The sequence below is a fragment of the Hyperolius riggenbachi genome, chromosome 2, assembly GCF_040937935.1.
Source record: "Hyperolius riggenbachi isolate aHypRig1 chromosome 2, aHypRig1.pri, whole genome shotgun sequence".
In the NCBI taxonomy this organism is placed as follows: Eukaryota; Metazoa; Chordata; class Amphibia; order Anura; family Hyperoliidae; genus Hyperolius; species Hyperolius riggenbachi.
Window position 1 is genome coordinate 333,353,723 of NC_090647.1, and position 23,222 is coordinate 333,376,944.

General features: G+C 41.6%; 1 protein-coding gene across 2 annotated transcripts in view; it reads left to right on the plus strand.

The window, feature by feature from the left end:
- AATF (apoptosis antagonizing transcription factor) overlaps positions 1-23,222 on the plus strand; it is a 228,590-nt gene that overhangs the window by 76,201 nt on the left and 129,167 nt on the right. For both annotated transcript variants that reach the window (XM_068269363.1, XM_068269364.1), the window contains exon 5: positions 13,619-13,733. In XM_068269363.1, coding sequence (XP_068125464.1) covers positions 13,619-13,733 — 115 coding nt within the window. The remainder of the gene's footprint in view (positions 1-13,618; positions 13,734-23,222) is intronic.

Genomic DNA, 23,222 nt, shown 5'->3' on the forward strand with positions numbered 1-23,222 from the left:
ATTGGTGCAGCTTCTCTCTTCTCTCATCTTTTACAAGCTGGATAAATCGTCCTCTGAGCTGGCTGGGCTTTCACATACTGCGGAATTACAGACAAGGGCAAAGCTGTTTGCAGGAAGAAAAGAGCAGCCTGAAACTTCAGTGCATGAGAACTGCAGGGGGAAAGAAACACACAATGATCTCTTGAGATTCAAAAGGAAGGGTGTATACAGCCTGCTTGTGTATGGATGTATTTTCTATGTGTGGACATACTGTACATCAACCTACTTCCTGTTTTGGTGGCCATTTTGTTTGTTTATAAACAAACTTTTCAAAACTGTTTTTAACCACTTTTAATGCGGCGGGGAGCGGCGAAATTGTGACAGAGGGTAATAGTAGATGTCCCCTAACGCACTGGTATGTTTACTTTTGTGCGATTTTTACAATACAGATTCTCTTTAAATGATTACAGGCCTGTTGCCCTGACATCATTGGTCATGAAAGCATTCGAAAAACTGTTAATGGCTTATCTGAAATCTATCACAGATCCCCTGCTGGACTCTCTGCAATTTGCCTACAGGCCTAATAGATCCGCAGATGATGCCGTGAACATGTGTATGCATTATGTACTACAGCATCTAGACACCCCAGGAACCTACACCAGGATTTTATTTATAGATTACAGCTCTGCATTTAATACCATAATGCCATCTCTGCTACACAGCAAGCTCTCCCAGCTACACATACCTGAATCCATCTGCAAATGGATAACCGACTTCTTAACCGACAGAAGACAGCGTGTTAGACTTGGTAAACACACATCAAGCTCTCTGACAGTCAGTACTGGTGCACCCCAGGGCTGTGTGCTTTCCCTACTGCTGTACTCACTTTACACCAATGACTGCATCTCCACAGATCCATCTGTTAAGGTTGTGAAGTTTGCAGATGACACAACAGTAGTTGGTCTCGTACAAAACGGGGATGAGTCTGCATACAGGCATGTGGTGGGACAGCTTTCCTCCTGGTGCAGCAGCAACAACTTGGAACTAAATGCTCTCAAAACTATGGAGATGATAATAGACTTTAGGAGATCTCCCCCCCAGCACCTCCCCTTAACCATAAATGGATCCACAATAACCCAGGTAGAGTCATTCAAGTTTCTTGGGTCCATGATCTCAAACGACTTAAAATGGGACAACAACACTGCCACTATTGTCAAGAAAGCGCAACAGAGAATGTACCATCTACGGCAGCTGAAAAAGTTTGGTCTACCTCAAAATCTAATGGTGCAGTTCTACACTGCAATCATCGAATCCACCATAACATCTATGACTGTATGGTTCGGCTCCTGTTCAGCATTAGAAAAGGGGAGGCTGCAGCGCATTATCCGATCAGCGGAAAGGATAATTGGCTGTAGCTTACCCTCCCTGCAGGATCTTTACGCTAGCAGGTGCAAAAAGTGAGCAACCAAAATGGCCTCTCACCCAGCTCATTCCATCTTCCAGCGCATGCCTTCAGGAGTACGATTCCGGTCAATCGCTACCAAAACCTCCAGACACAGGAACAGCTTTTTTCCTCAAGCGGTAGCTATACTTAATGCTGAACCACGTTAGAGCTGCTAGGACTTGATAGTAATCAGCACAGAACTGTTAATGAACAATTCTCACATTGCTTACTGCCACTATACTTATAATGTCCTTAACTTGTAATATTCACACTGTCTGTCCTTGTATTGTTTTTGTTTGTGTTTGTGTTTAAGCAAACTGCCAAGACAAATTCCTTGTAGGTGCAAACTTATGCTGGGAATACACGTTAAGTTTTTACTTTAGATAGATGGGTTCGATAGATAAATTCCAACCTGTTGGATCTGGTCGATTCTACTTTAGTTTCGATTCTCCTCATTCAAGTGAATGTAATTGATAAGAAAAGATAAGGAATCGAGAGGGGAATCGAGCAGTGAATCGAGAGTAGAATCGATTGAAGGCGAAAACGACGGCAAAAACGAACGCAAAAACGCATCGTGTATTCCCAGCATTACTTGGCGAAAATAAATTGATTCTGATTCTGATGTATAGTTTTTCACAGTAGTGGTCCTTTAAGAGTTTTTTGTGCCTCACTAATGGCTAAAGATTGAAATGAGTTTCAGGCTTTTCCATATATGATGGGCAATAAATGACCTCTTTTACTCTGTTGACAACAAACAATTGAAAATCAGGCAGTAATATCACCACACCACATTGCACATTTAATATCAACCATATTTCAGCAGAAATACTGTATACTGCTGCTGTCATACTGCTGAATGCAGTACACAGTCTTTGGACCTGCTGGTCAGACTTTTACTTCAATCACATTACGAGTCAAATTATTCCATTGATTGAAATTTAATTAATGCAATACATAGATTGCCAGCTGATTCAATCTACGGTAAGTGGTTGAAAAAAAGAGGAAAAACTTAAGGTGGCTACACACCATACAATTTTTTTTAAAATATCTGTTAAATTCAAGAATAGCAATCATTTTTTTATGACTTATTGTACCCATTCCAAAATCTGACCAATGTACCACACACCTATGTTCAATTTTCCCCCAATCATGAAGAAAATAATTGAAAGCTCAGAAAAAATGGATTGGAACTGTACATCAAGTAATTGACAATCCATCACACACCATACAATTCTTGATAAAGTTGGTCTGAAATTTCCAACATGTCCAATCTCCAAAAATCGGGGAAAAAAAACCCTGGGAATCAGATCGGATTTATCGATTGAAAACAAAGAAAATCTCGGGACAACCGATTTTTCGGGACAACCGATCGTAATTATCGAATTGGTGAAGAATGTGATCTTTTAATTGTATGGTGTGTGGCCACCTTTACTTTTAAAATAACTTTGAGTAAACTGCTGGTGAATCTGTTCTAGGAGTAATCGACGGCCAGGAGTAACTTGTCACAAAAGCGAGCCTTATGCTCTTGTGGAGCACTAGCAGTATATTCAAACTGAAAGTAATAAAGTTTGTAGGAAGTTGAGGCACAAATATTCTTCCTACATCCAATCATGAAATACAATATCCTGTTTGTTCCGATAATGGATATCGTGCCTCTTTTGTGTTAATCATGTGATGAGATCTCACAATTCATGTACAGTACTGCAGATTTATACTATGGATGCTGTTTTGTTAAAGCGGACCTGAACTCAGAAGTCCACTCTGCTCTAAAAGATGCATAATAACCTTTAGACAAAAAACATTTCTTTGTTACAGCTGATACAAATCTTAAAATAAATCTGCACTGTTTCTACTTCCTAATTCATGGAAGCAGACATATTGTTTACAGCCTGTGCTTTAACCTCCTGGGGACTGCCTAACGCTGATGGGCTTGGCCACGGTGGCAGCCCCAGGACCGCCTGACGCCGTTCGGCGTCAAGTCCTGGGGCTGCCTTTTGCAAGAGATCGCGCGCAGGCTGTGCGCACATCTCCTGCTCGGGGGCGGAGCTCCGCCCTGCCTTCAGTCTCCAAGCGGCCATTGCCGCTCGGGAGACTGTTAGATGGCGAAATCGCCGTCTAATTACATGTACATTGCTGCGATCAGCAGCAGAGCTGCACTGGGGACAGCCATGTGACACGGCTGTCCCCCTGGGGAGGACAAGAGAGCTATCGGCTCTCATAGGCAGAAGCCAGGATTGGCCGGCTGGGGGGGAAGGATTAAAAAAAATAAAAAATAAAATATAATATATATATATATATATATATATATATATATATATATATATATATATATATATATATATATATATATATATATATATATATATATACAAAATTTAATACAAAATAACATGAATATTTATTTAAAATAAATAAACGGGGGGGGGGGGGCTGGGTCTACGATCAGACCCCACCAACAGAGAGCTCTGTTGGTGGGGGGGAAAGGGAGAGGGGAATCACTTGTGTGTGGTGTTGTGCGACCCTGCAGCTTGGCTTTAAAGCTGCAGTGGCCATTTTATTAAAAATGTGCCTGGTCTTTAGGGGGGTTTACCACTGTGGTCCTCAAGTGGTTAAAATGAGCTTATCTGCCATCTCTGCTATAGGCAGTCACGTGACAGGGGAGAGATCAGATTACAACTTGTGGTTATACACAAATGAGGGGGAATTAAACAGGCTAAACTCTCAAAATACATGCAGGGTGCATTTCTCTCTTTTTTTCCTTCTGTCCTGTACAAGAGTTCAGGTCCACTTTAAAAACACGACTATAGCAGAGAGAGGGAGAGTGTTCTGTATAAATATACAATGTATAACCGATTCTGATATAGTAAACACACACATACACAGACAATGTTTGTCTAAATTTGTATGGGTGCATTCCTGATGCCATGCAGTGTTAGCAGCCCCTGCTACTAATTGTTTTGCTTGTTTTATGCTAACACACCAAATCTGCTGCTTTAGATTTTTGGTTGTTTCTCTTATTTTTAACAGGCTTATACATCTGTAACACAACTCATTAATTGATTATAGCAACAAATTGTTTCTCTCAATCCTCTTTCTAATTTACTAAAAATGAATTTGACTTAGCGGAGGTAACGAGGGCAGAAAGGTTTAATAATTCATGTTCCCCTGCTTTGTAGCAAACAGCATTTGTGCTGTTTTGACACGGAAAGGAAATTTTCAGCAGTCTTCCTGTAACGTTCCTCCAGCTGTGGTAATTTATTTAAATTGAATAAGGCCACTTTGAGTTCTTTACCTTTTTGTGCTGGAAGATTGGTGAAAAGATTGTTTGCTTTTGCTTTAACCCGTCTTGTCTTTTTCCCCTGTTGTTATTTTAGTAGTATTAAGTTCCTTTTGTAAGGCTTTCTGCTTAATGGAGGTTTATATTTTGCATCTTACATACTTATGACAAAAATTGCTGTCAAAAATTTAGGGGTCTGGAAGTGATGGATTATGGTTTAGATGCCCTTCAATGCATGCATGATTTAAATGTAATGTTAGCACATCAGCAAAGACCATGATCATTGCTTTCCATCAGTTTTGCATTTTTTTTTTATTAACTGAATACTGCCCAGTTCTTTCCTAATTCTGTGCCATTTACATTAACCTATGTGGCAACAGGTACGATTCTACCAATTATTCACTTTTAAGCTGGCCATTCATGGTATAATATTATCGATTTTGATTATATGATCAACTTAATAGTTAACTTGAATACAATTCTTTTTTCTGCGCCTTCAATTTGCAACAACTCGGTAGCGTAGTGGTCAGCACTCTCGCCTTGCAGCATTGGGTCCCTGGTTCGAATCCCACCCAGGGCACTATCTGCATGGAGTTTATATGTTCTTCCCGTGTTTTGTCTGGGCACTCCCACATCCTAAAAACGAACAGATAAGTTAATTAGCTTCCACCTAAATTGTCTTCCACCTAAATTGTCCCTAGACTATGATACATACACTACACAATACATACATAGACATATGACTTTGGTAGGGATTAGATTGTGAGCCCCTCTGAGGGACAGTTAAGTGAGAAGAAAATAATAGCTGTGCAGCGCTTCGGAAGATGTCGCCGCTTTATAAATACTAAATAATAATAATTTATTCTTTTTTGAAAAACGTAATTAGAGCATTGTACTCATTTGATGTAAGTGATTGTAGGTGCTTTCGACCATTCAGATTGAATTGTTGATTCAGTCCTTTGAAAAATATATTTTTTTGTACTGGTACTGTTCTATTTAGGCTCAATTTAAAAAATTGGAGAAAACTCCAGGTAGCAATTTTCTTTACAAAGGGGGTAAGTGAGTTCCTGCTAGTATGGACAACATAATTTCTGTCCACCAATCAGCTTTCTGATTGTATAGTTCTTTTATTTAAGGTTTGCCAATACTTGAGGTACATCAGCCATACATGTTTAGTAAGTTTACTTTCGATGTATTGCAGTTATGTTGGTTGTTGTCTCTTTTTTCCTTTAGTTCATGTTTTAAAATTTTTTATTTTTTTATTTTGAGGCCACAATAGCTTAATTTTTTTTTCTTTAACGTAAAGCCATGCATAGACCATCAGTTATTCAATCTTTTGTAGCTACTTAGAGCTGGGCTCACTAGATATCAAAAACCACTCTCCAAAATGCTATTTTTTAAGCAATTTTAACACTAAACATCGAGCACTTTCTGGAGTGATATCAAGGACCCCGCAGTATTTGAATTAAATCACTCCGGTAATGCTGCAGGAACCACAATTGTGGCAAATGGCAATGGCTTCTGTGGAATCCCTACCATAGACTAACATTGGTTGAGTAGGCTATTCCCCCAACCATGCTTTGTTCTAGAGGCTGAGCAAGGTTTTTACAGACACATGATTTTTGCCCCCTTCAAATCACAAATGTTTTCATAGGCCATCCATCTAATGTTTGGGTTGAGATGTAGCCAACCACACACTGTGAGTGGAGAATGGGAAGGTGGCTACCAAAAGCTTAGTAGGGTATATTGTTCTTTCTATGGCCCCTGAAAAGAATCACTCACCCATATTTTTCATAACTTCTTAAAGGGCACTCCTACATTCTCGATCAGTTGTCTCATTTAGTTTAGTCTAAATAGCTGTGAGGCTGTGACCTTATTTGATATTTTTTGTTTCCCATGATTAATGTTGTAATTATGTCTATGTAGCACTTTTAGCACTCTTGCACATTGGTAATTGTACCCCTGATGAAGCCCCTATTTTTACGGGGTGTAACATGTTGCATTGTTTTGGTGGAGTGATCTGTGCCTAGATACAGGGATATTATTTAGTCTAAGATAGAGGATTCCCATTGTGTGAGGGTGTCTCAAACATCTTACATAGGGATCTGTGATATTACCTAGCCTCCAACGGAGGAAGTTATGGAAACATGATTCATTAATCAGGCTCTGTGTTTTTTGTGAACAAATGTTACATTTTAGACGATTTACTTTAGTAAAGGTATAACATCCTGTGGTATATATTGAATCAGAGCGGTTTTATAAATTGATTGTGACAGAGAAAATTATTTTTTATTGCTTCTAAGATGAATGCCTATCACACACCACTTTCCTAGTGCAGCCTTAGAAATTAGCTGGAGTAAAAAAGTAGAATTAGAAGGCAGATGTGGATGATGAGATATCAGCAAGCTCAATATATAATTCTGCCTTTTTAGTTGGAATATACCAAGGCAGGATGTAGAAGTAGAGAATAGAGAGAAAGATAATCAATATGCAAAGTCCCTTTTGCAACCTTGTTAATGAAACGGAGTGGGGCAGGGAATAGAACACTACAGGGATGCTGAAATGCAGAATTGTAACGGGAAGGAGGGACAGTTGTTGCTGAAGATTCATCTAGTTACAGGCCCACTATGTAACAGCTTTTTAGTGTTTTTCAACAAAAAATATATTTTTTTAACTGTACTGTAGTGTACCAGCGTGCAAGCCTAATGAGAAGTACTTTTATTTTATTGTTACTGCTGTCTTGTAATCAGGTTTGTCAGTTAAGCATTTGAACACACCTGCCACATTTGTGTTTCTTTAGACAAAGAGCTCACTGCACGTGTGCTAAAGGACATTACATTCTTTTTCAAGCTAATGTCTTTTAAAGGACAACATTTTTAAAAGGTATATAATTTATAAGTTTGTTTGTTTCTTGTGGAAAGTTCATATGTGCTGTCAGTGTGTTCCTGACATGTGCTTATTAGTTGGGGGGTAGACTCTCATGGAGTGCCACCACTCCACTGCCACAGCACCCTCAGCAGCTGAGGTAAGGCAGTGCATGTGTAACTTCACTACTATGATCAGTGGCTTGCAGAGCCCATAAGACACCCCAGTGCTGATATAATTCTTGAAGCTGTCTGATGCAATGCAGACGAGTCTTGAATCCTGTTAAAAAAAACAGAGTTTCCAAGATTGGACTGTGACGCACTGAAAAGAGACAACCCACTTACAGCATAGTATAAATCTAAACTGCTTAGGGAGGATAGAGGATGGAACGGGGCAATACCTGCTGGTAATTTTGAATTCACTGAGCGTAGCCATTTGTTGTTTTCTAAACCACAGGGTGACATAGACTTTAGGTTTATGAGTAGGAGTATTAACACTTGATAGCAAAGCTGCTGTTGCTTTTTTTTACATTTTTTTTATTATGATTATTAAGCATCTCTGATGATTTGCTGTAGCGTAATACTGTACATCACTTTATTATTAACACATTTGTTGGATTTGAAGCTCTTACTATAATCAATGTAGTTGACTGTGATACGATTGTCCATTTTTTTTTTCTCTTTCTTCTTTTAATGGTTACTTCTCCTCCTTAAAATGCTATATGTCAGCCAGTTTTCCAGAAAACATTTTTCCACTGTGATAAATACACCTGCTTGGATCTCCCAACCTTCTCATAATTTGCAGGGTTATGCCTAAAGTATACATTTACATTTAATGGCATACCTTTCTTTGTCGTTTAGTGATTGTCAGAAAAACTGCTTGCTGGCCATACGCGCCTGTGACATTTGTTACTGGAGAGCTGTAATTATTTACCTGCTTTTCTGTATTTTACATCTTTATGGAAAGCAGATTTTCTGATAAGAGATCTGTATTTCTCTAACCCATTGCTGTCCTGATCTACAGTTTGCTCCCCAAGTTCAATTGTATTCAATCATTTTTTACTGTCTTGCCCATTGTACAGCTGTGCATCTTCAACATTTATGTATTTTAAGGAATTTAGGAGGTCAAATGTTAAAAGCTTATTGTTATTCTGAGTTTATAATCTCTGTCGTGCTTTAATAATTTCTCCTTATGCCTGGGTAAGCCGCAAGTTGCACAATAATCACTCTCACCGCTTTGTAATCAATGCCCACAGTAATAGGATTCCTCTGGCCACTGGCAATTAATAAATTTGTGTCTTAGAAAAAAAAAAAAAAAAGAAAAACACTAGCAAGTCTGATCTGAAATACGACTGACTGGCTTTCCTCATTTGCATATTTATTGCAGTGGAAAAATTCTTGCCGAATGATTGATGTCAGCCCTGCCTCTTGAATTCCAAGCAGCACATTATTATGAAATGAAAAATGCCGGCCCTAGAGTTGATTAAAGTTGAAGACAGTGGAATCTGTGTTTTTTAAGATTATGGGAGAATTAAAGGCATATTTTAATGGATGTTGACAAGAAGTGAGCCAACAAAAGCAAAGCAAAGGATTTGCTTGAAAAGATTTAATCAGATGTGTTTCTCGGGAGATTAATTGCTGGGTATGACTGGTGCAATTGGTAGTTGTGGATCTAAATTATTATTGTTCTTGAGCTGAGAGAAATGGGGGTTGAAACATAAAAAACATAAAAATATACACACATTCTTTCTTTTGGTAATTTACTAGTTATGCCTGGAATTCACATGAGTTTTTTTCGTTGCTGTTTTGGGTAATCACGTTTTTTTAAGTCATGGTTGTAGGCGGGGTAATGGGTGTGTTGAAAATTTCTAAAGGTAAAGCCTCCTGGACTGTATTTTGAAGTGGAAATGGGATGTTTTTTCTCAGCAACACAATGGTCCGCCTGCTGGCGCATTCTTTAAACCTATTTAAAGTGACATCATTTTGCTTTCCGTCTCCTTAAGCAATCGTTTGTGATTGTTTCAGATGAACGACTTGCATCAGTACAGGTGTCCTTTAATGTAATTTTCCTTCCTCTCCATTCCTCTGAATTGGATTCTATTTTCCTAACTTCTATTGTAGTTCCCATAGTAAAATACTTTACTCATCCTTCCTGTTCATAGGCAGTTGACAGTCTGAACAGCTTTTGTTTATAATCATTATTCCTAAATCGTCACCCCAAACTATTAATCAACCATTAATCTAGAAGAATATGTATGTACACATTTTTTTAGGTTAGTCCGTGGCCAGCATTGGAAATGTTCTACCTGATCTACCATCTTCATTTACTGCACTGTTACTGCATTTTACAATGGTGCCTCCAAGAAAAACTGTGCTAATACCCTTCTCTCCTGGCTTTCTCATACTTGACTCCTTTAATATTCAAACACTGGATTGGCAAATCCAAATGATCTTCCAGCCAGTAGAGTTGTCTGTCTTCTGTCTGCACCCTCTAGTGGCTATATTTTATTGGTATAGAGCAAAGTCCCAGACTTGTTGACTGGTAAATAGACCCTCTTGTTCTCAATACTACTGTCTTATCTTTACTGCACTGCAGCAAAACAAAACCTTTCTTGAGGTTATATGCTTGCTAGCCCACCAACAGGTGAAGATCTTAACAAATATTTTATTTTAATTTATAATCTTAATATTCTATTGAGTAAAAATACTTTAAAATGTGTATTTTTCTATTTCAAAATGTCTGTTTTTATGCTAAACTGAGGATGTGCAGAAAAGATTGACTTCTAAATCTAAAAGTGGCAAGGGAGTAAAGGATGGATATTAATGGCCCTTTACTACTGGAGCAGTGCTAAACAGTGATCATTTGGCCAGCTACAGCTCTATATAGGTGCCTACTTGCAACAGCTGACAAAACATGGTTTCTGTAGAAAGAGGGTAGCAATGCTGTAATTATGGCCATGGGGTGATGTTGGCTTGTCACATACAACGGTTTTCAACTGTATGCCAGATTTTGCATTTGGAAATGGAGATGATGTGTAAGGGGAATAGTGGTGTTCAGTTGGCAACCTCGCAAGCATCGGCAGTAATCCAGATAAGACCAGTTTCACCTACCAGACAACAATGCCCTACAAGCAGCTGCCAGTAGTGTGTGAATAGCACCCCCAGACATTTGCTCCAAAAGGCAATATACTGTAGATTCTGCTATAGAAATGGGAGGGTTTTATCAGATTCCATAGGGAATGGGTTGAAATGTAAACCCCCCCCCCCCCACACACACACACACACACACACACACGCGCGACTTACCACCCCCACAACCACACACCAACCTTTAGTGGCTATGTAATTCTGGTGAATCTAAATAATTTCTGTTCATCCCCTATACATAAAACAAAAATGAAAATCTACACATTACTTTTAATTCCCATTAATTAAATTGCTAAATTTACGCGCAGAATTAGCTGTCTTCAGTTAAAAAGCATACAACATGGCTGCATCAGTCGAGTAATATGACACTGCAATAAAGGGACTTTTCCAGACTATTTTGTTTTACCCACAACCTGACTGTGAAAACTTCATAAGAGGTAATAAAATATAAATATGTACATTGTCAGTTGTAATACAGTGTTCTCCCCAGATTTTTTTTTTTTATCCCAACCGGGTGGCATGAAAAAGTAGCCGGGTTGGGCGCAAGATCGGTATGCAGGGCCAGTGCAACTCTGATTACAGTATAGGAGGAGAATGAGGCTTTGAGCTAATGACAGCCGAGTGCTTACCAAATGTAGTCGGGTGGAGCACCCAGCTAAAATGTAATATCAGATTTTTTTTAACATATCTTAATTAGAATTGCCTTCACATTGTCTGCATTTCCCAGTAGTATATGAAATTAGTATAACTTGCTTTTGGGTGTTTGACTCTGGTAACTATTCCAACTAAAGTTCTCTAGACTTAAAATTCTTTTTAGTTCAGGGGGTATAGAAAAGAGCCACTTCTGTCAGAATGTTCACTTTTTTTTTTTTTTGCTCTGCAGCTTCAAATAAAGAAGACACACAACCATATTTTTGCAGCTGTATTTACTCAGATCAACTTCTAGTTGCCAAGTGAAAAATATAATAAAAACAGTTAAAGGGGCACTATGGCGAAAAATTGTAAAATTTAAAATATGTGCAAACAATAGACAAATAAGCACGTTTTTCATTCCTGAAATAATTTTTAATAATGATAAAGATGGGTGATATGGTGGATTTTTTTTTTTAAATATTAAGTGCATCCCTGTTGAGTTTGGGGAAGACTATCTGTGCTAAAAGAAAAATCAGGTGATACCCTTAAAAAATACTCTTTTGAACAGATAATCATAGAACCTGATAAAATTTGGGTCGTGAAAATCATAACATTTAGAATGTATATAAAATACATATAATTGAATCTGATTAGAGAGAGATCTGTTGGCTGCCCTTACACCGCAGGCCGATTCCCAATCAGTTGCATGCTGAAATCGTTTCGAAATCGGACTTGTGATGCAGCATCCGAACACCTAGCCATCCAGACGCTATCCACCTAATGTTAACTGAAATGTTCAGCCCCCACCGGTGCCCAGTTCAAGTGATACATTACCTGTCCGCGGCCACCGCTGGCTTCTGGGCTCACTCTGTTCTTCATACACGCACGCCATGTGGTTGCCTAGTAACATGGCCGAGTGTGTAAAGTCATACTTGTGCCCTTACTAGGTAAACACGGGGGGCGTGTGTGTGTATGTAGAGCGTAATTCACCCGGAGCAAGCAGGAGGACAAACGGAGACCACAGACAGGTAATGTATAACTTGTATTGGGCACCAGGGGGACATTTAACGTTAGGAGGGACAGCGCCAGGGATTTTGTCATGTTCGTCCATCGTCCCGTAATTGCACACCATTACTGCCGCGCACCCGATTGAGCAAGTCAGCCCAACATCTTGCGACATGTGTGAACAACTTATGCGACCAATTTCATTCAGAAATTGGTTGCATTGTCGGTCGGGCATGCACTTTGCGGCACCGATTTTCATCGGATTCAATTATAATCTACTCAGATGGTCGCCAAGCCACCTGCTGTATGGCTACCTTATCAGTTCATGTAGACTGACTGTGCAGTATTTGCCTACCTTTCTTTACAAAATTGTTCAGACTTTTTCATAATGGATGGTTAGTCCATAGTCTGATATTCTACTATCATTAAACCTAACCCTTTCCCCACACTAACCCTCCCTCTACCAATGCCTAACACTAACCTACCCTCAGCAGCCCAATCCCCACCGTTATCTGTGCCACCTCTGCCACTAGAGCGGGGGAACCAGGACACTGAGAGAGTAATGGGAAGGCTCTATAGTATCCAGAGCCTTCCCTCTCCATAGGTACAGATTTCGTGAAGTGTTCACGGCTTTAGTACATTACCACAGGAGGTTAGATTGACTTACCAGTGGTCTGCTCAACTTGAGGTGGTCATGTGACCTTTTTCTTTTCTTTTTTTTTTTTTTTCATTCATCTAAAGTATTTAGCAGCTGCCTCTTCAAATTATAATAGACAGTAGTGAACTATTATAACATCATTTTATTTCAAGCTACCTGGACTTGAATTTTAAAACACATAATCAGAATATACTAGAGAAAACTTTTCATAGTCTTGTCATGTTGTGTCTTCTTTGTCAGGACTGTGTCTGTAGTGTCAGTGAATTTATTATCATTCCTATAGTCAGGCTTTCTAGTGGGCATAGATTTGTATATGAAATATTTATTGGTGATAATGTGCTGTGAAAGGATTTGAGAACTCAAAGTGTAAAATATGACACATCAAAAGATTTTTTTTTACTCTGGTTTCCTTTTTTTTTTTTTTTTTTACTGGGGCACGCCTTTTGGTTTTATGTGAAATTATTTACATTTATAACACATGTAAGGTAAGTTCATTGACCTGAATGATAAAATATGCGACTCTTTTTATTGTTTCCTCCGAATTTGCAGTGCCCAGTTTGAAATTTCTCTGAAATAAGGTAACAGCAAGGCGGTCATAATTTGTTTTTCAGGCTATAAAGCATTGAAGAACTTAATGAGATCTTTGGTCCAGTTGCAAGATGAGCTCCTTTTCCAGTTTCCAGAAACACGTTACCTAATAGATGGGAAGAAATGTAATGCTGACAGGTAAAGAACATTTCCACAAAGCAGCTGAAATGTAAAAGCTTTGGCTAATCTAGTGTGTTACTGAAATAACAGTAGACATAGCTGTATTCTTCATTTTCTTTATTATTGTGATTGGATAGCATCTATAGTTATCCAATCACAATAACCTTCACTCAACAACTGTTAACCTCCCTGGCATTCAGTTTCTGCTGGATTTCTGAGCAAAAAGTGATCCAGTTAATTTTCATAACCTTTTTTCCTGTAACTTACCAAAATGTGTCAAGCAAGGGTCTAGTATACATTTTCAGTTTGATGAAAGCTTGAAAAACAAAATCTAAACTAAATTTCGAAATTACTCCCCAAAAACTCTGATAATTTATACTTTCAAGCTGCAGCTGCTCAACCTGCACTAACACGAACGTAGAGGTGGCCATACATCTAGAGATGATTGGAAGATTCGACCAAGAAACAAATCTTTCTCTAGTTGAATCTGATTAGAGAGAGATCTGTCAGCTTCCCATACACTGCAGGCTGATTCCCCATCGGTTTCAACATGAAATCTCTCAGGAATCGGCCGTATCCATTGCTTCGCTGCTTCCCCCGGTATATCAATGTACCCCTATGTGTGCATTTATACATTACTTTTCACCGTAGTGCCCATCTGTTTTCAGAATCCCCCGCAGATTATTGTGGGTAGATACAGGTGCCCCCCCAGTATAGGCTAGCTAGGTGCAGGTGTCCCCAGTATAGGCTAGCTAGGTACAGGTGTCCCCAGTATAGGCTAGCTAGGTACAGGTGTCCCCAGTATAGGCTAGCTAGGTACAGGTGTCCCCAGTATAGGCTAGCTAGGTACAGGTGTCCCCAGTATAGGCTAGCTAGGTACAGGTGTCCCCCAGTATAGGCTAGCTAGGTACAGATGTCCCCAGTATAGACTAGGTAGGTACAGGTGTCCCCAGTATAAGCTAGGTAGGTACGGGTGTCCCCCATTATAGGCTAGGTAGGTACGGGTGTCCACCATTATAGGCTAGGTAGGTACGGGTGTCCCCCAGTATAAGCTAGCTAGGTACAGGTGTCCCCCATTTGAGGCTAGGGAGGTAACCGGTGTCCCCATTATAGGCCTAGGTAGGTACAGGTGTCCCCCATTATAGGCCTAGGTAAGTACAGTTGTCCCCAATTATAGGCTTAGTTAGGTACAGTTGTCCCCTATTAGAGGCTAGGTATGTATAGGCATCCTCCTTTATAGGCCTAGGTAGGTACAGGTGTCCCCAATTAGAGACTAGGTAGGCATAGAAGTCCCCTTAGTATAGAGTAGATAGCTGTGGGGATTTCAGGTTTGGGGGTCCATGTAGATGGATATAGGAGCCCCCCAGTATAGATTAGATTTGTGTTGCATTTTCAGGTCCATTTAGGTGGATATAGGGCCGCTAATGTTAGTGCCCCACCCCCCGTTCACCTCCAATTCAGACGCATTACATACCAAGACTTGTTTCAGCGATGTCTGCAGCCTCTCCGCAGTCCGCACAGCTACGGTATTCTCCGCTATGGGGAGGATCGGGACTGATGTCATGACGTATGACGTCAGACGAGATCTTCCCTATAGCGGAAAATATCGGAGCAGTGCGGAATGCGGAGAGGCTGCGGACATCACTGAAACAAGGCTTTATATGTAATGTGGCTGGATTGGGGGTGATCGGGGGTGGGGGCACTAACATAAGCAGTCCTATATCCACCTACATAGACCTGAACCTGCAGCACAAATCTAATCTATACTGGGGGACTCCTATGCATCAGGAAACCTTCTGAGCAGCATGCCCGAGACTGTCGGGCAGACCTCTTTCAGCAAAATTTTCTTGCCTGACACAGTGTCGGGCATACCGCTCAGGAGGTTAAGGGAAATGCCTACTAAGTGTCCACGATATAAAATTACACCACAGCTATGATCCAATTTTATCTGCTTGTAAGAGAACAAGATTTATCTTGCCCACACTTTCCTGCCATTCCTAAGTATTTCCTGTCTCTATATGAGTTAGGATCAGGAAGAATTATGTTATCAATAGGTAACTGAGGTGGAAAATACTAAAAAATGCAGCTTCGTGGTTTTAATTGTATTTTTTTAAACATACTAGTTGTTATAGCAGTAGGAGAACAGAGGCGCCAGCAGGATAAAAGTGGATAAAAACTTTAAAATTTGCTGGGAGGAAGTGGTGGACTTACCTCCATAAAGCAGACACGAAAGACTGTCTGAATAGTAGTCACATTTATTAATTAGTACCCCAAAACAGTGCAACACGTTTCGCAGGCCCAGCCCGCTTCATCAGGCAATAAAAATGGGGACAAGACAGAATTTCAGCAATAGCAGGTGTAGCGCCTTTCCCTCCAGGAAATCCCGTTCTTTGAATGGGATTTCCTGATCGCCTATCGCCGGAGGCGATCGGCGGGGCTGGGGGGATGCCACTGAGCAGCGGCTATCATGTAGCGAGCCCTGGGCTCGCTACATGATTTAAAAAAAAAAAATCAAAAAAAAACTGCTGCGCTGCCCCCTGGCGGTATTTTTCATACCGCCAAGGGGGTTAACATAACTAATGTAACTTAATGACAGTATGTTTGTTTAGGTTGGAGTTCCTCTTTAAGGTAGCCATATTCAATGGGCATCCGATCCACTAAGTGATCAATATCTCCTTGAACAGAAATAAATTAGAAACTGTTTATTCTACTGATGCCTTGCGCCACTTAGTTTTACTCAGATTTCAGCAAAAAATCTGTGGAAAAATCAAACGCACACAAAATCAACTTGGACCTTGTTTAGTTTAAAGTGTACCTCTAGTGAAAAAAGTGTTGTAAATGGGTACTTACATAGGTAGAGAGAAGCCTCTGGATAATTCAAAGGCTTCCTCTGACCTGCTCTTCACCGATCCAACGCTGGGGCCCTCTGAAGCCGGTCTAATGTATAAGAATGGGCTCAGCTTAAAAAAAAAAAAAAAAAATCGCAATGTATACTTACCTGGGACTTCCTCCTGCCCGCCGTAGGGCACAAGGTCCCCCGGCGTCCTCCTGGCTCTTCTCCCAGTCCCATGTGCAGCTCCATTAATGGGGGACCTCGGCCTGAAGTTGCCAGTACGAGCAGGGCTGTGGAGTCGGTACAAAAATCAACAGACTCTTGACTCCTCAGGTTAGGATTCCACCAACTCCGACTCCTCGACTTCGACTCCTCTAATTTGCATATTACAATTTTATTGCTTGAAAGTATGTAACATGAAATGCATCTGTTAACCGCCAACCCTTATGGCCCATACTCACGAGGGACTTTTGTCGCCTCAACACGCGGCGCGCGCGTGTTGCGGCGACAGGTCGCCCGTGAGTATGGGCCGTCGCACGCGCGCGCGCCCCCGAACTGTCGCCCGTCGCTATGTCGCCATGCGATTGAAACTTTCAATCGCATGGCGACAGTCGCCGCTGCCCCCCCCCCCCCCCCCCCCGCCGCAACTGTCGCTAGTCCGCGTGAGTACGCGGACTAGCGACAGCAACCTCCATTGAGGTTCACAGACCTTCCGGTGAGCTTCCGGCGGGGGGAGGAGGAACGTCAGCGACAGCTTCCGCCTTGCCGCTGGTCCCTCTTCCGCATGTGTACGCGGAGGGACCTGGCGAGAAGCTGTCGCCGGCCTGTCGCCCACACGCTCACGTGTGCTGGCGACAGGCGAGTTTTGCAGCCCGTGAGTACGGGCCATTAGGGTGAGAGGGACATGAAGGCTTCCATATTGATTCCCCTTTAAACAATACCAGTTACCTGGCTAGCCGGCTGATCTTCTGCCTCTAATACTTTTAGTCATAGACTAAAACTAGTCCTTGGTAAGAGTACTTGTAGAAGGTACAGACAGGAACAAAGAACACATATCAGGCCCTAGGTAATGTAACTGTGGGTACATGTAAGAATGATGTGCAGGTACTCTGCAGGGGAATAAGGGGATTATTCTTCTATTACACATTCTTCATGCACAATCTGAACATGGATCAGGTCCTAGGCAATGTGACTGTGGGTACATGTAAGAGTGATGTGCAGGTACTCTGCAGGGGAATGAGGCTATTCTTCCTCTATTACAAATTATTCATGTACAATCTGAACCAGGTTTATGTGTGATAGACAACACCTCTGTGTTCAATGTGCACAGCATTCTCAGTGGATTCCCTGCAGCTCTGTGGGGAGTGCATATGTAGAGTATAGTAGAGGATGAATAAAGCAGTTATAAATAAAATGCTAAGTCAGCTCTCAGAGTAAAATAAGTGTACTTTAGGAACGTATTAATTTCAAAATGATTAATAATACTTATGCACAAAAGCAAATATGCTAACCGTATGGCATATAAAAAGTAGGAAAACCTGTTTTTTTGAATATTATGTCAGGGTTTTATACCGCTTTAATTATTTGATTTCACGAGCAAAGGGAGTGCATAAATTTGCATAAACCAGCATCAACGCAGAATTATTTCCATCTCATTGACCATCTCTATTAGTGACACAGCTACTCATCAGGCTTTATTCTTACAGCATAGATTTTAGTGTGTGTGTGTTTAGACATTAGTGTGTGTATATGTGTATGTGTATATATATATATATATATATAGATATATATATATATATATATATATATTCTAAGATTTCTGTGTGTACATCATATATGCAGTACGATCACAATCATATGTATATCTGACTTTTAAAAATACGGGGACTGCTTTATTGAAGCAGCACAAGCAACTATTTTTTGATAGGTTTATTTCATTTTTGTGGACTAAGCGCAGCTATTACTATATATATAAATTTATGATGACTTTTATCTGAGAAATAGAACATTTTATCATATTTTCTATTTGAATTACAGTTTAAGTTCATTAGGAGTCGGAGCATTTTTTCCAGACTCCAGGTACCAAAAAATTGCTCCGATCCACAGCCCTGAGTACGAGTCCCTGCCGCGCACGTTTCGAATCATCACTCCAGCCGCTATGCGTCATCATGCCGGCCGGCGTGAGAGTCCTGCGCATGCGCTTTCTCTAACTCTGAACCACGCATGCACAGGACTCTTATGCCGGCCAGGATGATTACACGTGATGATGCGAAACATGCGCGGCGGGGACTCATACTTGTGACTTCAGGCCAAAGTCGCCAATAATCGGAAACCACCAGCGGGACTGGGAGAAAAGCCAGGACGACGTGGGGGGCCTCAAGGCCTACGGTGGGCTGGAGGAAGCCCCAGGTAAATTGTTTTTTTTGTCGCTGTTTTTTCTTTAATCTGCTCAGTATCACTTTAAGCAGGTACAGAGGTAAACTTGCAAGAAGTTAAAAAGCTCCATTACCAGCTCACCCTGGAATTGATTGTAAATATTTAATTGCTGTGGGTGGTAGGTAGGCTGCATGCAATTTACCTCCCCTTATGCCAACTCTCTCTGCTGGATACTGGGGAAGCTGAATAGCCTGGTGCCCAGGAAGCTTCTGTATCACCTATCTCTACAAAAATTAGAGGCCATGCACACATCCATTTTCCTGTTTGTAATCTATAGCACAGTATGTCAATAGCAAAAATAATTTTTAAAATATCAACCAGACAGAAAATCTTGATTGGGTGGGGGCAGAGTGGCGCTAGATCGAAGGCCTATAGCGTTGCCGTGTATCATGCAGTGCAACTCTAAGATTTATTCAATTTTCGATTTCATGGTAAAATATCTATTGAAAATTGATGTGCAGTGTGTGGTAGGAATAGATCCCTTTCTCATCAGATACAGATCAGAGAGGGGTCGATCTTTTTACCACATTGGTTAGCGCTCTATGCATGTCTGGCGACTTAACTCCCTGTTACGTGCACTGATAGCTGGTAGGATGGAATATGGAATTTTTAAACCACAGATTAGAAATCCTTGGAGAAGAAAAGTGTCAGTCGGTTTGGGTGTCAGGACACTTCTCTAGCAGCAGCTTAGGGTTTTTTTTTGTAAATTTGGGGACATGGCCATATAAAAAAAGTATTTGGGCTTCATTAGTTATGGCAGACATATACTATATATTTTTTGTGAATGAGGGAAGTAGATTAACCATCATTTTTTTCTTTAAAGCAGCCATATGTTATAATTTAAGTAGGCCTCAGTTATTTGGACTGAGTTAGTCAAAAAGGCTTGATGAGCAGACCTGCCCTTTAAGGGGATTTTCTCTGAAGAGAGAAAATCTGCAGTTCTGTCAGCAGAACTAGAACATACCAAGAAGCTGTTCTGAACAAGGCCGCAGGTCTCCCTGACCTGGGCCTGGAACAATAAACATCAGTCATGTTTTGTAAATATTCACATTCCTGCATGTATGTCAAATGTCTCATTGATTATTAATCGAGTAGGTGTGTATGATGACACCACAAGTGGGTCCACCAATAGACTTATCTAGGGGGTGGCGAAGATGATGTCATATTTAACTCTTTCCTAGTCGGTATTAAATCTGGAGCAAGCGATGGAGAGGGCACTTCTGCTTCTTCCTTCCGCACTAGCTCGCAATACTGACTGGAACCCAATTATTTCTCTAAGCATGTTCTTCCTTTATGTAATCTGATATAATGTTTGCTGTACATAGGTAGTCTAGCTGTAACATAGAGTAGATACAAGAAGACCTGGGTATCTTCAGTAGGAAGATACTCAAGCAGCTGTAACGCAACATGGAAGTCTGCTTGGCCAGGAGATGAATGTATCTATCTGTATTCCTGTTTCTTGAATAAATAACGGAAACATTGGAGAAGCCTGAGAAAGTCTATTTCCTGTTTGCTGTGTGGAGAGTCAAGTGATCTCACAGTCTGTGAGACGATGGTGTCGAAGCAAGGTGATAAGAACAGTTTATAACAGTGGTGCCTGAAATCCTTCCCTGCCTAGCAATACAGGCAGACGGGGCCAGGGCCGAAGGAAAATGGTTTCAAGATATTCCACAGCAAAACAAGCGGAATAGACGGACACGGACTGTAAAGCTTATCAAGCTGAGACTGATAAGCTGGTGTGAGTAGTGTGTGGGAGCCGAGCACACACGGGCTGCAATTCGAGAGAACCAGCGGCGACACTCGTGGATGTTAAACTTAGACTGAAAGTGCACATCAGTCCTAGCCTAAACCGGATCGCAGGTGTCTGGAAGCTCCGAGGCCGGCTGGCAGCTGCCGCTGGAGATTGATCCGCTGAGCCAGTGTGGGTACACAGAGCTGACGCTCAGTAGTTCCAGGGATCCACTCAGTGTCGTGGAAAGTTGCCAAAAGCTGGTCGAATTCGCAGGCTTACAAAGTCTTCTGCTCAGGCAAGTATGTTTTACGTTGTTGTGTTGCATGATCTTTATTGCATGAGAGGAGGATAATGTGTTAATGTGTATATTCTGTGTTAATTGCAGCATGGTGGCTGCGGGCTTCTCTTCTCTCTCGCGCGTGGTGGGAGGGGGGAGGCTGCTTTCAGAGTTTAGGTGCTTGTTTTTTTTTCTTCCGATTCAAGCATGTATATTTACGTAGTGGTTATCTCTGCATTTGTCTCAGGCATGTTTTTGCTGGAAAGAAGTCGATTGGGTTTTTTTTTCTCTTCTCTTCTCTCCCCGTCTCTACAGAGGCTGGGAAAAAAAGGGGGGGTCCCCCGCAGCAGGAGATAAGCCAGCGGTGCTTCTGTTAGTACTGGATGGGAGGGAGAGGTGATAGAGAGGAGTGTAGTGAGAGGTGCAAGCTTATCTAGTTCCAGTCAGCGCCGCTAAAAGTTATATAGGTTTAATGTTGTAGTCATGTCAGACTGATAAATGTGCGTCTCAGAAGTACTAGCTGTTAATATGGTTTAGAGTTACGCTGCACGCGTGAATAGTTCTGTGTTATGCTGCAGATGATTTGTGAGGGGAGAAAGATTCCTACGTCTCTGGGGATCCGTATGTCTGATTGCAGTTCGGATTACAGCTGAGACGTGAAGGAATGCTGAGGCTGATTTTTGTGCACTGTGGATAGATGCTGTGTGTAACTATGCATAAAAAAATGTATGTTCTATTTGAGTTTGCTTTCTTTCCTAAGGTATAGGAACGAGAGGCTGTTATGGGAGCAGCCATCTTAGCTGGCAGTCCAGGACTCAAAATGGCGGCAGTGGAGAGAGCCCGCCCCCGAGAGTCATGGCCCCCACGCGTCATGGCAGGGGGGGAGGAGGGGCTGGGGGATCCACGTCACGTCAGGCTGTGCTCGCGGCTCCGGGCAGAGCAGCTGAAAGGAAGGGGGGTAGAAATACAGAGACATTCTCCTGTGTGTCTCGGTTCTCAAAGTATTTCCCCAGAGCTTTTCCCTGGGTCCATGGAAAGGAATGCCAGAATAGGAAATGTTTCCCAGCTAGGTGCGGGGACACACGTAGCAGTGCAGATCAGGAAAGGGTCTGTACTGTGTTGCTTATGGGATTATTCCTGTAAGTGGGGCACCTTAATGGGTGGTGCAGCATGAGTTCCCAATAGCGTATAGGGGGGGACAGTGCATCAGGGGGGTGCCGGAGTTGGAAAAAAGGGAGTTGACCAATTCGGGTTTCCGTCGCCGCTTCTGCAGAGCGGTAACGTTTTTTTCCGGTTTTTGTCGTGGACAGGGCCAGAGCTTGACTGAGTGGTCTATGCTGGGCCGGGGCTGTTTTTTTGTGCGTTTTTTTCGTCCACTGATTGGTCAAATATGTTTTTTTCCAGCTCCTATCAATTGTAACACAAAGAACAAAAACTGACCGCAGTTCTTGGGGCAATTATACAGATGATAGAATTGCCATGTACAGAGTGACAGTGTATCAGTACGGTGTTTGCCATGTGACTACCTACCAAGTGGGCATTCAGGGATCTGCATACAGGCATGCGACGCTGGTATGCTTAGCCCTGCACCCTGTGTAGTTTAAGTGCAAAGTGCTCCTTCCGACAGGGAGGCAGCAATTTTTTTGGTAGTTTAGGTGGTGGCACGGCAAACATTGATCAGAGGGTACAACACACAGAACTTCTAGCAGAGCTGGTATCACGATGAAGTTCTAGATAAGTAAATGCGATAATGAGTAAGAGCATTGCAGGCTCACCTGCAAAGCAGCATCAGGTGTGGCATCCGTAATCTGTGCATGCGACGGCCGCGCATGGACAGATAAGGGGGGATGTGGAGTGAGCTGCAATGGGGTGAGAGCTTCCAAAGGTGAAGCGAGCTTCCAAAGGTGAAGTCCGCGGGAGCATATTTAAAACAGGTAAGTACTGAGGATAGTACTGAGGTAGGGGGGTGAAGTTTAACTCCAATCTACCAATAAGAGTAAACAGAGTTCATGAGAACCATAAAGCAACGAGATCAATTACGATATATATTGATCAATCTAAAGTGTAAAGAGTACAAGCCGCAGGGCGAATCCCAAATCATTAATAAGAATTGATTTGTTTGTATTTCGATTTCAGGTGTTTGGCAATATGGATTTGAGACAGATGCCGTGCTGGCAGCAAAGCTGGAGATGTCAGTCGGATACGCGAAAGGTTCCAGATGCCAATCTA